Genomic DNA, 18138 nt, shown 5'->3' with positions numbered 1-18138 from the left:
ATCAACCTAAACATCCCAGTTAATATCATCTTTTTTTTTTTTTTTTTTTTTTTTTTTTTTGAGACGGAGTTTCGCTCTTGTTACCCAGGGTGGAGTGCAATGGCCCGATCTCGGCTCACCGCAACCTCCGCCTCCTGGGTTCAGGCAATTCTCCTGCCTCAGCCTCCTGAGTAGCTGGGATTACAGGCACGCACCACCATGCCCAGCTGATTTTTTTGTATTTTTAGTAGAGACGGGGTTTCACCATGTTGACTAGGATGGTCTCGATCTCTTGACCTCGTGATCCACCCGCCTCGGCCTCCCAAAGTGCTGGGATTACAGGCTTGAGCCACCGCGCCCGGCCCCCAGTTAGTATCATCTATCACAAACTGCTTTCTGAAATCCTGGTGTTCTACTTGCGTTCTTGTTTTTTTATGTCTTCAACACTGGAACATCAGCTCATGAAAGCCAGAACCTATCTACTTGCTCGCTATGGTACACCCAGCGCCTATAATGATGGTTGGAATGCAGTACATTCAGAACAGCAATCAAGAACTTGAAAGCAACATTTCCTGGAGACAAGAGATGAAAGGAAGTCTTTTAAAATAGGGTACCTGATGACTACATATTAAATCCTTAAATGTGTCCCATTATAGCATTCATCATATATAGATTTAATCTCAGTAACATTACACCCAAGTCTAACACAATTTAAAAGAAAAATAACAAAATCCAGCAATTAACAATATAAAATTCACAATGTCCAGCATCCAGTAACAAAACCCAAAGCAGGGGCCGGGCGCGGTGGCTCAAGCCTGTAATCCCAGCACTTTGGGAGGCCGAGGCGGGTGGATCACGAGGTCAAGAGATCGAGACCATCTCGGTCAACATGGTAAAACCTCGTCTCTACTAAAAATACAAAAAATTAGCTGGGCATGGTGGCGCGTGCCTGTAATCCCAGCTACTCAGGAGGCTGAGACAGGAGAATTGCCTGAACCCAGGAGGCGGAGGTTGCAGTGAGCCGAAATCGCGCCATTGCACTCCAGCCTGGGTAACAAGAGCGAAACTCCGTCTGAAAACAAACAAACAAACAAACAAACAAACAAAACCCAAAGCAGGACAAATGACTCTTGAGGAGGAGGAAAAGCCAATCAATAGAAACAGATCCCCCAGGCTGGGCGTGGTGGCTCACGCTTGTAATCCCAGCACTTCAGGTGGCTGAGTCAAGTATACCACTTGAGGTCAGGAGTTTGAGACCAGCCTGACCAACATGGTGAAATCCTCTCTACTAAAAATACAAAATTCAGCCAGGCATGCTGACGCAAGCTTGCAATCCCAGCTACTCGGGAGGCTGAGGCAGGAGAATTGCTTGAACCAGGGAAGTGGAGGTTGCAATGAGTCTAGATTGAGCCACTGCACTCCAGCCAGGGCAACACAGAGAGGCTCTGTCTCCGAAAAAAGAAAGAAAAAAAAAAAACAAAGAAAGAAACAGATTCCTCAGGCCAGGCACAGTGGCTCATACCTATAATCCCAGCACGTTGGGAGGCTAAATAGGGTAGATTACCTGAGGTCAGGAGTTGGAAACCTGCCTGACCAACATGAATAAACCTAGTCTCTACCAAAAACACAAAAACTAGCCGGGCATGGTGGTGGGCACCTGTAATCCCCACTACTCAGGAGGCTGAAGTAGAATTGTTTGAACCCGGAAGGCGGAGGCTGCAGTGAGCCAAGATCGCACCACTGCACTTCAGCCTGGGCAACAGAGCAAGATGCCATCTCGAATAAATAAGTAACTAAATAAAACAGATCCCCCAAATAACAGAGATGATACAACTAACAGTCAAGAATCTGAAACTGATAATTATAAAGAAACTCCACATACTCAAGAAACAGGAAAAATAAATACCATAGGAAGAGAAATTGAGGATGTCAATAAATAAATAAAGCAAATGAAACTTCCAGAGTTGAGAAGATATAAAAGAAAAATTACATTAAATAGACTTGACATATTAGGCAGATAAGAATACCCAATAAACCTGAAGACAGGCAATAAAAATAATCCAGGTTAGGTATGGTGGCTCATGCCTGTAATCCCAGCATTTTCGGAGGCTGAGGTGAGTGGATTATCTGAGGTCAGGAGTTCAAGACCAGCCTGACCACATGGTGAAACCCCATCTCTACTATAAAATACAAAAATTAGCCAGGCATGGTGGCTCATACCTGTAATCCTAGCACTTCTGGAGGCCAAAGCAGGTGAATCACCTGTGATCAGGAGATTGACACCATCTTGGCCAACACGGTGAAGCCCTGTCTCTACTAAAATTACAAAAATCAGCCAGGCATGGTGGTGCACGCCTGTAATCCCAGCTACTCAGGAGGCTGAGGCAGGAGAATCACCTGAACCTGGGAAGCAGAGGTTGTGGTGAGCCGAGACTGTATCACTGCACTCCAGTCTAAGCAACAAGAACGAAACTCCATCTCAAACAAAACAAAATAAAACAAAATTAGGGCTGGGTGCACACACCTGTAATCCCAGCACTTTGGGAGGCCGAGGCAGGCAGATCACCTGAGATTGGGAGTTCGAGATCAGCCTGACCAACATGGAGAAACCCTGTCTCCACTAAAAAATACAAAAAGTTAGCCAAGCATGGTGGCATACGCCTGTAATCCCAGCTACTTAGAAGGCTGAGGCAGGAGAATCGCTTGAATAGGCGAAGTGGAGGTTGTGGTGAGACAAGATCATGCCATTGCACTCCACCCTGGGCAACAAGGGCGAAACTCCATCTTAAAAAAAAAAAAAATTAGCTGGGCGTCTGTAATAATGGCAGGTGCCTGTAATCCCAGTTACTCAGGAGGCTGAGGAAGGAGAATCGTTTGAACCTGGGAGGTGGAGGTTGCAGTGAGCCAAGCTCACACCACTGTACTCCAGCCTGGGCGACAAAGCAAGACTCTGTCTCAAAATCATCATCATAATCATCATTATCATTATCATCATCCGAAATGAAGCACAGAGAAGGAAAAAAAAAATGAACCAAGCATTTGCAAGACAAACTCAAGATGTCTATGATCCCATAAAAAATGGTCATGACATTCCAGAGAAAACGGGGCTATGTGAAGAAATATTTCCAAATTTGATGAAACTATAAATTCACACTGTGTTAGCCCACACTCACTGCAAGCTCAATTAACCCAAAAACAATAAACACAAAGCAAAGTACACAGACGCCCATCACAGTCAAATTGCTGAAAATCAGTGATAAAGTGCAAATCTCAGAAGCAGACAGAGGAAAATGAATCACCTCACATATGCAGGAGCAGACAAGTATGACAACATGTTTCCCATCACAAACTGGGGAGGCCAGAAAAGCAATGGCCAACAACCTCAAATTCCAAACAGAATATCTTTTTAAAACAAAGGCAAAATAAAAGCTTTCAAACAGAAGCTTCCTTGGCCTACAGAAAATGTTAAAGGCAGTTCTGAGACAGAGGGAAAATAATACCAAATCAAAATGTGGATCTACACAAAGGAATGGAGAGCACCAAACGTGATAAACACATGGGTCAAGACCTTCGTATTTATTTATAAGGTCTTTTAAAAAGATAATTAGCTATTTAAAGAAAAAAAAATGCTGTAAGAAAAATACATGACTACACTAGCACCAGAGATGGTGGTGCTCCAAGTATACTACTATAAGGTACTTAACACTACGTGTGAAATGGTACAGTATTCTTTGAAAGCAGAGGCTGAAAAATGGAAGCCATATACTATAAACCCTAGAACAACAACTAAAAAGTTATAAAGCAAAGACAAAGAAATATAGGTAGTAAGGTCCATAGGAGGCAAAATGAAAAAATTTAAAATATTCATTTTAAAAGAATTTTTTTTTTTTGGAGACAGTCTCACTCTGTCACCCGGGCCAAAGTGCAGTGGCACTATCTCAGTTCACTGCAACCCCCACCTCCTGAGTTCCAGCAATTTTCCTGCTTCAGCCTCCCGAATAGCTAGATTTACAGGTGCATGCCATCATGCCTAGCTAATGTTCATATTTTGGTAGAGATGGGGTTTCTCTCTGTTGCCCAGGCTGGTCTCAAACTCTGGAGCTTGGGCAATCCACCCAAGTGGAGGATGCGGTGAGCTAAGACTGCACATTGCACTCCAGCATGGGCAACAAGAGCCAAACTCCATCTCAAACAAAACAAAACAAAACACAAAAATTCGGGCCCAGTGCAGTGGCTCACACCTGTAATCCCAGCACTTTCAGAGGCCAAGGCAAGCGGATCACCTAAGGTCAGGAGTTCCACACCAGCCTGGCCAAGGTAGTGAAATCCTGTCTGTACTAAAAATACAAAAATTAGCTGGGTGTGGTGGCATGCACCTGTAGTCCCAGCTACTCAGGAGGCTGAGGCAGGAGAATCGCCTGAACCCAGGAGGCAGAGGTTGCAGTGAGCTGAGATCGCACCACTGCACTTCAGCCTGGGTGCAGAGTGAGACTCTGTCTCAAAAAAATAAAAATATAAAATAAAATAAAAACATTTCTGAACAATACATGGGTCAATGAATAAATCACAATAAAGGCAATTATGAAATATTTTGAGTAGAATGAAAAATATTACATATGAGAATTTGTGGGATGCAGCAAAAGGAATGCTTAGACAGAATTTATAGATCCTGTGTGATTGGTGCAAATGGAAACTTATAGAATTAAACACACTAGAAAAGAAAAAAGGTCTCAAATAAAATGATGTAACTTTCCACCTTAAGAAAATTCTACCTTAAGAAGCTGGTAGCTGGTACAAACGCAGCGCTGTTGCCGCTAACTGATCACAACCAGCACAGATTCTTTATTCCTTCTCTTGACTCCCACTGCTCTGCTTGACTGCTCTTAGGGGGGAAAAAAAGGCTAAACTAAGTAGAGGAATGAAATTAATAAAGAGCAAAATTAACAAAAAAGGAAATGGGAAAGCAATTAAAACAAAATGCAGTTCTTTGAAAAGATCAGTTACATTATCTAGCCAGTCATAGGGGAAAGGGAGAGACAAAGCTCAAACAACTGGTATCAGGAATAAAAAGAAGACGGTAACAATCACTACCGATCTTATGGAAATGTAAAAGGCAATAAATATTCTGAACTTTATGTCACAGTATTTAATGTAAAATGGGCAAATTTCCTTAAAGACAAAAGCTAGCAAAGCGCACTAACAAAGATACAGATAACTTCAATCAAATGAACTGAACTCACAGTTCAAAATCTTCCCAATAAGGCAACTTCAGGCCAGGACATCTTTTACTGGTGAATTCTACCAAACACTTAAGGTAGTTATAACACCAATTTTACACAAGCTTTTCCTTTCCAGAAAATGAAAAAGAAAATACATCCTAGTTCATTTTATAAACTAAGTAATAACCTGACATCAAAAGCACACAAAGATATGAGACAAAAAATTTATAGACTAATACCCTTCATTAACATAAACACAATAATCCTTAATAAAACATTCGTAATTCCAATTTATCCAATTAGCAACCTAGCAAAAGGTTAATATATCACAACCAAATGTGACTTATCCTAGGAATGCAAGGTTTTCCAACATTTTGAAAATCACCGTAATTTATTTCATTAACAAAATTAAAAAGGAAAACTGTGATCATCTTAATAGATGTAGACAGTATGACAAAATTCAGTATCTATTCATAATAATTCTTAGTAAACTAAAAACAGAAGTAAACTTCCTCGAATAAATAATAAATAAATAAAAAGAAGTAAACTTCCTCAATCTGATATACACTAAATGATGAAAGATTAAAATAAATGCTTTTTCCTAAAATCATGAGCAAGAGAAGGATGCCTACTCACACCACTCCATTCGGCCTCAAACAGGAAGACCTAGTCAGTGAAATTGCGCAAGAAAAAATGAAGATATACAGATTGCAAAGGAAGACACACATTATTTGCAGACAGCATGATCATCTACACAGAAAATCCTAAGGAATCTACCAAAAGGTAAGTAGAACTAATAAATGAGTTTTCACATTATACAAGGTCAATATCCAAAAACAAACTGAATTTCTATGTACTAGCAATAAACAAATATTGAAACTTTGTAGAGTACATTTAAAATAGCAAGAAGATATAAAATACTTTGAGAAATGTATTTTATTTTATTTTATTTTTTGTAGAGCCAGGATCTCACTATGTTGCCCAGACTGGTCTTGAACTCCTGACCTCAAGCAATCCACCTGCCTAGGTGCTGGATTACAAATGTGAGCCACCATGCCTGTCCATAAAGTTTTTAATACACTGATGTGCAAAGACTATATATATTGAAGACTACAAAACAATGCTGAAAATAAACTTAAATGACCTAAATAAATGAAGAGTTACACCATGTTCATAGACTGGAAGACTCAATATTGTTAAGGTTTCAATTCTCCCCCAAACTGACCTATAGAGTCACAATGCCAATTAAAATCCCAACAGGCTTTTCTGCAGAAACTGACAAGCTGGCTCTAAAGTTGATGCAGAAATGCAAGAATTTAATATATGCAAACCACTTCTGAATAACAAGAAAGTTGGTAGACATCTATGTAATTTCATGACTTAATATAAATAGCTTCAAGAATCAGGATGGTATGGTACTGGCAAAGAAATAGGTATATATGTAAAGTGGAACGCAGCATCCAATAATAGATCCATACATACAGAACCAAATCATTTTTGACAAAGGTGCCAAGGTAACTCGATGAGATAAAATTGTCTATTCAATAAACAGTTCTGGAGCAAGTGGATATCAATATGCCAAAAAAGATGACCTTCAACTCTTACTTTACAACGTATAAAAGCATGGCTCATAGACCTAAATACATATGTGAAAACTACTAAGATACAGAAAAAAACAAAGGGCAAAAAAACTTTATGACCTTGAGTAGTGAAGATTTCTTACATGAAACACAAAAGCATAAATTATTTAAAAATACAAATTGGAAATTAGCTGGGCATGGTGGTACAAACCTGTAATCCCAGCTACTCAGGAGGCTGAGGCAGGAGAGTCGCTTGAATTCGGGAGGCTGAGGTTGCAGTGAGCCGAGACTGCACCACTGCACTCCAGCCTGGGCGACAGAGACTTTGTCTCAAAAAAAAAAAAAACATAAATTGGATTTGATCAAAATATAAAATTTTTTTCTTCAAAGGACAGTGTTATGTAACGAAAATGCCAGCCACACACAGAAAATGTTTGTGAAGCCTATCTAAGAAAGGGCTTGTATATTGAGATTATATAAAAAATCTCTGACAACTTATTAAGACAACTCACAATAAAAATAAGCAAAAGATTTGACCAGCCACTTTACCAAAGACATACAAATGGAAAATTAGGTACATGAAAAGATGCTTAACAAGTCATTAGGAAAATGCAGATTAAAACCATAATGAAGGATAACACTATAAACTACTAGCATAGCTATTTAAGTAAAGACTGGCAATATCCAGTCCTTGGCAAGGATAAAGATCAGCTGGAACTCTCTGGCTGCAAAACGGTATGAGCACTTGCCCTACAGGACTCAGTAATTCCACTCCCAGGTGCTTATCAAAGAGAAATAAACTGCATTCACTTCAAAGACTGATACTCAAGTGCTCCTAGTAGCTCTATTCAGAACATCCCAAACTGGAAAATACAAATGTCCCAGAAATAAAAGGAATAAACTATTGCTACATGCAACAACATAGATGACTCTCAAAAGCATTATGCCAAAGAAACCAAAGCTCACGCTCAGCTTATCTTTCTATAAGGCTAACTCAAGTCAATCTGGCAATTCTGGGTAATTCCAATAAATACATCAGCAACTACTTTCCTGAAGTTCATCATAGAGAAATTTGTATGTTTCTAATATGACCCAAAGCCCAACAGGGCAAGTATTCATCATAAGGACAAATACCAGCAAACTCTTAAACGGCTGGTTTCAGTTGGGACTACATGCCTTGACTGGCATAATAACTATTGGGCAAGCATTCGAGATTAAGGACAAATAGTAGCAAACTTTATTTTTGAGATTGGAGGCTGGAGTGCAATGGCACAATCTTGGCTCATTGCAACCTACAACTCCCTGGTTCAAGGAATTCTCCTACCTCAGCCTCCCGAGTAGCTGGAATTGCAGGCATGCACCACCACACCCAGCTAATTTTTGTATCTTTAGTAGAGACGGAGTTTCACCACGTTGGCCAGGATGGTCTCAATCTCCTGACCTCCTGATCCACCTGCCTTGGTCTCCCAAAGTGCTGGGATTATAGAGTTTGCCGCCGAGTCCGATGTCCTGGTGTGCCTCAGTGCACTGTTTCCAAACTCTTGACCGTGCCTGGACAGCAAACTCTCAAGTGGCTGGTTTAGGTTGGGACTATTTGCCTTGATTGATCTATGAGCATAAATAACTATTGGAGAACCTGGTTCCTTAGTGTAAAACACAAGTTACATTTTAATGACATATGCAAATAAAGACAATTGCTAATGTTCATAACCAAAATGTAGACCAAAGCAGTCAACCCTGAAAACAGAAAAACAGAAACTTAAGACTACTTGCCGAGTAGTCTTCTTTATGGCAGGATGCTGGAGTTAATGGCCCTTTAAAGAAAAAATAATTACCCCAAAGTGCCATCCCCTCACCGTATCTCCCATCAGACTAAACCTGTTTTTGTTAAACAAATGCAAATGTTAAAATGCAACATAACATGTCTTTTAGCCTTTACAGAACTATAGAAACTCAAGGTGGTTTTTATAGTTGATTATTTATTAAAGTGAATTATTTTTTAAATGGTGAAATTCAAATTAACAACATTATTTTAAAGAGACAGATGAATGATTAGCTGAAATCAAACTGCTAAGTTCAACACAGGCTTGGTCCCGACTGTTAGAACCAAGACTTTTTGAGTTAGGCCTGTCCCCTTGCAAGTCTATGCAAAAATGTCTCAACCATCCCACCTCTCTTCCCTGTCTGATTTCTCTTTCAGTGAGCCTCTGGCCCAAGATAGAGTATTAGTAAGCCACCCAACACTCTTTCCTAAAAAGCCTGTGGAAACAGTGCACTGAGGCACACCAGGACATCGGACTCGGTGGCAAAGCCCATGGACACATTGCAGACCTGTCTGTGATCTAAATATGCTTCCCATTACCCCTGCCTCTTTATCATGTTGGGGCTGGGTGCAGTGACTCACTCCTGTAATCCCAGCACTTTGGGAGGCCACGGCAGGCAGATCAATTGAGGTCCAGTCAGGGCAACAGAGGGAGACTCGCTTGAGCCCAGGGGTTCAAGATCAGCCTAAGCAACAAGGCGAAACCCCATCTCTACTAAAAATGCAAAAATTAGCCACGCATGGTGGTGGACACCTGTAGTCCCAGCTACTCAGGAGACTGAGGCAGGAGGATTGCTTGAACACGAGAGGTGAAGGCTGTAGTTTTTGAGATTGTGCCACTGCACTCCAGACTGGGTGAGAGCCAGACTGTCTCGAAAACAGAAAAGAAAACAAAGTCCTCTGGTATTTACTTCTTTTTTTTTTGGAGACGGAGTTTCGCTCTTGTTACCCAGGCTGGAGTGCAATGGCGCGATCTCGGCTCACCGCAACCTCCGCCTCCTGGGTTCAGGCAATTCTCCTGCCTCAGGCTCCTGAGTAGCTGAGATTACAGACACATGCCACCACGCCCAGCTAGTTTTTTGTATTTTTAGTAGAGACGGGGTTTCACCATGTTGACCAGGATGGTCTCGATCTCTTGACCTCGTGATCCACCCGCCTCGGCCTCCCAAAGTGCTGGGATTACAGGCTTGAGCCACCGCGCCTGGCCTGGTATTTACATTTTTTAAAAAAAATTTTCAGGTTAAGATCCATCTACAATGAGATATAGATCGTGGAAGCACTAATCTGGGAGTCAATCAAGCTGGCTTCACCTTACACTCTGCAATTTACGCTGCACACCCGGACGTGAAGTGCATTGTGTGCATTCACACCCCAGCAGGGGCCGCAGTGAGTGGCTGTCCTGGTAGTATCTCAAGATAAAAAGAAAAAAAAAAAAAAAGAAAGAAAGAATCTGTGTTCACAAAGAGACACCATCACACAGTGAAAAATAAACAAAAAGAAAAAAGAGAGACAATAGCTACAACGCATATAACCAATAAAGAGCTCCTATTGAGTATATACAACGAAAATCCCTCAAGTCAGTAAGGAAAAGACAACCCAACGGAACAGTGGTCCTCAGAGTGTGGTAAGAGGACCCCATATTTAGATGATCCGGCATAGCCTAGAGCCACAGAGAGGTTAAGGCCATTCTATAAGCCTAGTCACCAAGCTGAACACATCACTGATAATTAACTAAGTTCTCTGACAAATTTCAGTGTTAAAGGTATAATGAGAATTAGAAGGGAAAGAAAGCATTCTTTTCCTAATACTAGAAAAAAAAATCTGGTTGATACCTATGTTAAATATGTATCACCAAATATAAAAGTTGAGGAAGTTTCAAGAAATCCATGGTTAACCATTAATGGCTAGTAAAAGAGAGTTTTCACCCTAACACCGTTAAGCAGGCCCACGAGCCAAAACTAGTTTCAAATTAGTACCAAAATGTTGTCCGCCTTTTTCACTGTGCTGACATTCACACTGACAGGGCAAAAGCAATGGTGGGTAAACGAGCTAAGTACCAAGGCAAGGACAAAGGCAGCGGGAACAAAGCACGCTAGTGGCCCCTGTGTTCTTCACTGCCACATACTTCAGAGTTATGAGAAAGGGAAAAGGCTAGTTCCACTTAAGAATGTCCCTGAAGGCCGGGCGCGGTGGCTCACGCCTGTAATCCCAGCACTTTGGGAGGCCAAGGCGGGTGGATCACGAGGTCAAGAGATCGAGGCCATCCTGGTCAACATGGTGAAACCCCGTCTCTACTAAAAATACAAAAAACTAGCTGGGCGTGGTGGCGCGTGCCTGTAATCCCAGCTACTCAGGAGGCTGAGGCAGGAGAATTGCCTGAACCCAGGAGGCGGAGGTTGCGGTGAGCCGAGATCGCGCCATTGCACTCCAGCCTGGGTAACAAGAGCGAAACTCCGTCTCAAAAAAAAAAAAAAAAAAAAAAAAAAAAGAATGTCCCTGATACAGCAAAAATAGTTATTTTGCATAAATCTGAACCCCTAAGCACAAATCTTCTGAATATTCTGTGTGACACAGCGGGTGAGAAGTACACATAACGCATTTCTCCAGCACACCTCAGGAAGAGGCTGCCTCACGGAATCTCACCAAGCATTGCGAATTGAATGGCCCACTTCATCCATGAAACATCAATTTTACTTGAAAGAATGACTTATGACCCAAACTATGGTTATTTAGACTTGGATATTTGTCAGGTATTTTCCAAAATGAACAAAATGAGTCTGTCACTTCAAGGCAAATTGGCACTATTTGTGGCCAATAATAAAATCTGAGCTTTTCTCATAATCATAATTTTTCTGAGCAAAAATTAGAACTCCAGAAAACTTTCACCTGCTGCCACTGTGGCCTTGAAAACTCAACATTTAAAGAACTTTCTGATGAGATCAGTGGTGACATTAACAAATGTTATTTTTAAAAATAACGATTAAACATATTAATAACTGGAAAACCTGTCTACCTTAGTAAACCAATACTTCACCAAAAAAACCAACATGTGATGTTATAAACCATGCATGGGCAAGAGATCTATTCAGAGGACAAGACAGACCAATGGACTTTCACATAACAGTGTAGGAAAAAGCCACTGATTGGTTTCAACTTCTACACTACACCTAAAGAACTATCTTACAGGCCGGGCGCGGTGACTCAAGCCTGTAATCTCAGCACTTTGGGAGGCCCAGGCGGGTGGATCACGAGGTCGAGAGATCGAGACCATCTTGGTCAACATGGTGAAACCCCGTCTCTACTAAAAATACAAAAAAATTAGCTGGGCATGGTGACACGTGCCTGTAATCCCAGCTACTCAGGAGGCTGAGGCAGGAGAATTGCCTGAACCCAGGAGGCGGAGGTTGCGGTGAGCCGAGATCGCGCCATTGCACTCCAGCCTGGGTAACAAGAGCAAAACTCCGTCTCAAAAAAAAAAAAAAAAAAAAAAGAACTATCTTACAAACACCTTAAGAACTTAACAACCCTTAAAAAACTACCACATTTGTGATGGTTTGGTACAGCATGAAAGAAAAATATTCACAATTATCTAAAAAAAAAGCCATTAAAATATTTCTTCAAATACTTCAATCAGAACAACGTATCATAACATGTTCCACACACAGGCAGATATGAGAACCCAGCTTTGTTCTATTATCCAGCTATTAAATTGTTAGGCCGGGAGCAGTGGCTCATGCCTGTAATCCCAGCACTTTGGGAGGCTGAGGTGGGTGGATCACGAGGTCAAGAGTTCAAGAGCAGCCTGACCAAGATGGTGAAACCCCAACTCTACCAAAAATACAAAAATTAGCCAGGTGCAGTGGCAGGCACCTGCAATTCCTACTACTTTCGAGGCTAAGGCAGGGTAATTGCTTGAATCCGCGTAACAGAGGTTGCAGTGAGCCAAGATCATGCCACTGCACTCCAGCCTGGGCGACAGAGTAAAAATCTGTCTCCAAAAACAAAAACAAAAACAAAAACAAAAAACTGCCATTATACTTATTAAACCATTCTTTTTTTTTTTTTGGAGACAGAATCTCACTCGGTCACCTAGGCTGGAGTGCAGTGGTGCCATCTTAGCTCACTACAACCTCCACCTCCTGGGTTCAAGTGATTCTTCTGCCTCAGCCTCCCAAGTAGCTGGAGTTACAGGCATGAGCCACCATGCCCAGCTAATTTTGTTTTTTTAGTCTAGACAGGGTTTTGCCACGTTGTCCAGGCTGGTCTCGAACTCTTGACCTCAGGCGATCCACCCATCTCAGCCTCCCAAACTGCTGGGATTACAGGTGTGAGCCACCGTGCTCAGCCCTACTTACTAAACCATTTTTGTTTTTGGAAAATAGTTTTCATTTAAAAATATGCTACTGATCTTAACATGCAATCAGTTAAGTAATTAAACCATCTATGACTCAGCAATTCCTTCCATTTATAGACAACAGAATGTCATGTGTGCTCCACAATCAGCAAGATTTGGAAACAACTAAACTGCAATATGTTCATAAAGAAGGATGGTATATAGCAATGAAAATGGAGAAACAAGATTTCTGACTGTCAAACAATGCTGAGCAAAATAAGACACAAAATACCACATACGGTATGATTAGATTTCTGTAAAATTCAAAACTTCAGGAAAACTGTACTACAACGTTTGTGGGTAGATGCTTAGGTGATAAAACTAACAAAGAAAGTAAGAGTGAGGACTAGGAGCAGCCAGCGAGTGTGAACTTGGTGCCAAGAGGGTAATGACTGGAAGGAGTTCAAGAAGGGATCTGGGTTAAGGGCAATGTTTGATTTTTGACTTGCATGGTAGCAGAAATAACCCCACATATATAAACCATCACAGTAAGTGACAAGGACTGATTTCACTATTAAGATGCAGACTCTCGGCTGGGCATGGCAGCTCACACCTGTAATGCAAGCACTTGGAGAGGCTGAGGTGTTAGGATTGCTTCAGCACAGGAGTTCAAGACCAGCCTGGACAATACAGTAGAGACTCACCTCTACAAAAAGTTAAAAAAAAAAAAAAAAAAAATTAGGCATGTTGGCATGCACCTGTAGTCCCAGCTACTTGGGAGGCTAAGCCAGGAGAATCACTTGAACTCAGGAGGTCAAGACTGCAGTGAGCTTTTTTTTTACATCACTGCCCACTGCACCACAGCCTGGCTGACACAGTGAGATCTTGCCACCAAAAAAAAAAAAAAAAAAAAAAAAAAGGAGTCTCTGAGTTAAATCCACATAAAGTCTACCTCTATATATACTGCATAAGAACACCTCAACAGACTAACACAAAGTAGTCAGAATTAAAAGCATGTGCAGAAGTGCAAAAAGGAAAGGGAGGGAGGGAGCTCCCATAGCTAAACAAACAGAAAACAACGCCCTTCAGGAGAGAGGCATGACCACAGATGGGTCCACGCAGTAAAAGGAACGACATACCAAGACTTGATAATTTTAACCTGTATTCTACCAAGTACAGTCTTAAAACATGTAAACTGGAAACAGAAATTCTTTAAGGAAAAAAGGAAAAAGACACAGGCATAGTAGATTTTAGGTATCACTCAGAAATTGACAGATTAAGCACAAAAAAATTAATAAAACCATGAAAAGGAGTTCAAGACCAGCCTGGTCAACATGTGAAACCGTGTCTCTACTAAAAAAATTACAAATATTAGGCAGGTGTGGTGGTGGGCACCTGTAATCCTAGCTACTCAGGAGGCTGAGACAGAAGAATCACTTGAACCCGGGAACCCAAGGTTTTGGTGAGCCAAGATGGTGCCACTGTACTCCAGCCTGGGCAACAAGAGCAGAATTCCACTCAAAAAAAAAAAAGAAAAGAAAAGAAAAGAATGAAAATTGAGCCACTGCAACTAACTGCAACTAACATATCAAAATCTGCAAGAGTAAACAGAGGTTTCACAGCACATATCAGAGCAAAATAGTGAAAACTCATGGGTAAGTACCCAAAGTAGGAAGGCAGAAGAGGAACCATAAAGGAAGAAGAGAAATAGAGACTTGTGGTCGACATCACACAAGACAGACAGAATCACAAAGGTCCAGGGGCTCCTTGCAGGCCACCTGCCATCAGCAAGAGTACAAAAAGCAGGCCGAGTTGAGCAGGGTTCAAACTCCCACAGATCTCCAACCAAGGTCAGACATGAATGCAACTCCTCTAAGCAGCTGGCCCTCAAGCTCAGACACCATCACAGACCTGTTAGGCAGCTTTCAGAAGAGGCCTAGAAAGCAGAGCTCCTTCAGCACCTACACACATCCCATCTCACTGCGGCATCTCTAGCCCTCTCCAAAGGACAAGAAACTTTCTGACCACCACCTGGAACTCAAGACACTGGTGTGTGCCATCACCACCTTAAATAATTAAAAGAGAACAGAACATGGGTGGGCGCAATACCTCATGCCTGTAATCCCAGCACTTTGGGAGGCTGAGGCTCGTGGATCACCTGAGGTCAGGAGTTCGAGACCAGCCTGGCCAACATGGTGAAACCTCGTCTGCACGAAAAATACAAAAATTAGCTGGGTGTGGTGGCTCCTGCCTATAATCCCAGCTACTCAGGAGGCTTAGGCAGAAGAATCGTTTGAACCCGGGGTGGAGGCTTCAGGGAGCCGAGATTGCTCAATTGCACTCCAGCCTAGGCAACAACAGCGAAACTCTGTCAAAAAAGAAAATAAAGAAACAGAACATCTCTGGATGAAGATTCAAGCATCTGGGAAGGCAAAGAGAATAAAGAGACAGAGCCAGAGGAAACTAATTTTGAACTGTTCTCTTTCGGGCCTCTAAAATTTCTTTAAAAAATCACATTCGGCCGGGCGCGGTGGCTCAAGCCTGTAATCCCAGCACTTTGGGAGGCCGAGGCGGGTGGATCACGAGGTCGAGAGATCGAGACCATCCTGGTCAACATGGTGAAACCCCGTCTCTACTAAAAGTGCAAAAAATTAGCTGGGCATGGTGGCGCGTGCCTGTAATCCCAGCTACTCAGGAGGCTGAGGCAGGAGAATTGCCTGAGCCCAGGAGGCGGAGGTTGCGGTGAGCCGAGATCGCGCCATTGCACTCCAGCCTGGGTAACAAGAGTGAAACTCCGTCTCAAAAAAAAAAAAAAAAAAAAAATCACATTCACCATAGCATAAACTAATCAAATATTAATATACAGCACATGCATGTATGTGAAATAGCAGTAACTGTCTGGGTGCAGTGGCTCACGCCTGTCAACCCAGCACTTTGGGAGGCCAAGGTGGGAGGATCACTTGAGGTCAGGAGTTTGAAACCAGCCTGGGCAACATGGCAAAACCCTGTTTCTACTAAAAACACTAAAATTAGCTGGGCATGGTGGTGCATGCCTGTAGTCCCAGCTACTTGGGAGGCTGAGGCAGGAAAATCCCTTGAATCTGGGAGGCGGAGGTTGCAGTAAGCTGAGATCACATCACTGCACTCCAGCCTGGGCAACAGAGTGAGACTCTGTCTTAAAGGTAATAATAATTAAAAGCAACAATTAATTAGACAAAGTAAAATAATTTTTAAAATTAAAAGCTGCTTTTCTGAAAAGAGAAAACTGACAGACTTTTTTTGGTTTATATATATATATTTTTTTATACAGACAGAGTCTTGCTATGTTGGCCAGGTATGTTGTCCAAGTTGGTCTTGAACTCCTGGCCTCAAGTAATCCTCCTGCTTTGGCCTCCCAAAGGCGAGGGTTGCAGGTGTGAGCCACTGTGTCAGGCCAAACAGACTCCTAACAAGACTGGTTTAAAAGAAAAAGCAAGCACAAACATCAGAAATAAAAAACTTACTGGGCATGATGACTAAACATACAAAAAAAATTACTAAACATACAAAAAAAATTAGCCCAGCATGGTGGCACATGCCTGTAATATCAACCACTCAGGAGGCTGAGACACCAGAATCACTAGAACCTGGCAGGTGGAGGTTGCAGTCAGCCAAGATAGCACCACTATACTCCAGTCTGGATGACACAGTGAGACGCTGTCTCAGAAAACAAAAAAGAAAAAAGTCAAATCTGCAAATCATGTAGGAAGTGGAAAAGAGACCCTTACACAAAACTTTATACCAGTAACTTTGCCAATTTTTCTTTTTTTCTCTCTCTCTTTTTTAAAGAGACAGGATCTCACTGTGCTGCCCAGACTGCAGTACTGTGCTGCTATACCACACAACAGCCCAGAACTCCTGGGCTCAAGCAACACTCCTGCCTGATCCCCCTGTAGAGCTGGAACTATAGGCATGTGCCCTCTTAGCCAGCAACTTTGACTATAACTTATCAAAACTAACTTGAGAAGATTTTAACCACTAAAGAAATTGAACCACAACTTTATAATCTACCTAGAGACACACACATGGCTGTGAAGAGGAGGTGAGGCCAAAGGTGGGTCATTCATGAATGGGTAGCCCAAGAGTATCTGCATTCCACTAGTCAGGAGCCAGGGCAGAGAAAAACAATAATCAAAGCAATAAAGTCTTGAAGAAGATGAAAACAGATGGACACTAGAAAGTCCAGTGGAGTAGGCCTTGGAGAGGAAAGAGAGGAGAAAATGCCCTCAGCTTTGGGGGTTTGCAGGGGATACAGGGAGGTGCCCAGTGTTAGCTTTGATTTTCTTCCTGAAGCATAAAGGTCAATAGCTGAGATGAGTAGGGAATGGGTAAAGAGGGTACAGGTAGTCTAAGAAGCAAGGAAAAAGAAGGGTTCCTGCCAAGAGGTCTAAGGGGGTACTTAAAGAAGCCAGAAAAACGTACTAGATGCCCATCTACGGTTTGGAGTCATGAAGTCATTAAGAGGAAGCAGCAAACTGAGGCCAGTGATTGTCTCCAGGAATATTCTGTCACATGGAGGGAAGAGATAGGGCTAGACCAGCATAGCCAAAAATATTCAGGGGATTTGCCTGAGAATCACAGAAGAGCCACAGTGCCATGTCAGGGAACTCAGGCTCCTAGGAGTGAAGTCAGGGAGACCTGAAGAATGGAACAGGAATGGAATCCATGGACCGACTGATAGGGATGGATGAGGTCAAGGAACTGTGGCAGGTCCGGCGCAGTGGCTCATACCTGTAATCCCAGCACTTTGGGAAGCCAAGGAAGGTGGATCATTTGAGACCAGGAGTTCAAGACCAGCCTGGCCATCATGGCAAAACCCTGTCTCTACTAAAAATACTCCCTGTCTCTACTAAAAATACAAGAACCAACCAGGTATGGTGGCACGTGCCTATAGTACCAGGTACCTGGGAGGCTTGAGGCATAAGAATCACTTGAACCCAGGAGGTACAGGCTGTAGTGAGCCAAGATCATACCACTGCACTGGGTGACAGAGCAAGACTCAGTCTCAAAAAAAAAAAAAAAAAAAAAAAAATTAGCCAGGCATGTTGGCGCATGCCTATAGTCCCAGCTACTCAGCAGGAGACTGAGGCATGAGAATCTCTTGAACCCAGGAAGCAAGGTTGCAGTGAGCTGAGATTGCGCCACTCCAGCCTGGGCAACAGAGCA

General features: G+C 42.3%; 2 protein-coding genes across 7 annotated transcripts in view; both read right to left on the bottom strand.

The window, feature by feature from the left end:
- The window catches only part of FAM193A (family with sequence similarity 193 member A), a 205815-nt gene that overhangs the window by 111264 nt on the left and 76413 nt on the right, over positions 1-18138 (bottom strand). The window lies entirely within an intron of this gene.
- LOC141583944 (putative uncharacterized protein encoded by LINC00596) lies at positions 12650-18138 on the bottom strand (the record flags this gene model as incomplete). The annotated part of the gene is made up of 2 exons (XM_074395734.1): positions 12650-15699; positions 17946-18138. Coding segments are annotated over 2 exons (324 nt in total), but the record flags the coding sequence as incomplete, so codon positions are not given.

Source organism: Saimiri boliviensis, chromosome 3 (genome assembly GCF_048565385.1).
Source record: "Saimiri boliviensis isolate mSaiBol1 chromosome 3, mSaiBol1.pri, whole genome shotgun sequence".
NCBI classification, from domain to species: Eukaryota; Metazoa; Chordata; class Mammalia; order Primates; family Cebidae; genus Saimiri; species Saimiri boliviensis.
The sequence above is the reverse complement of the archived record's forward strand: the minus strand, read 5'-3'. Positions and strand labels throughout refer to the sequence as shown.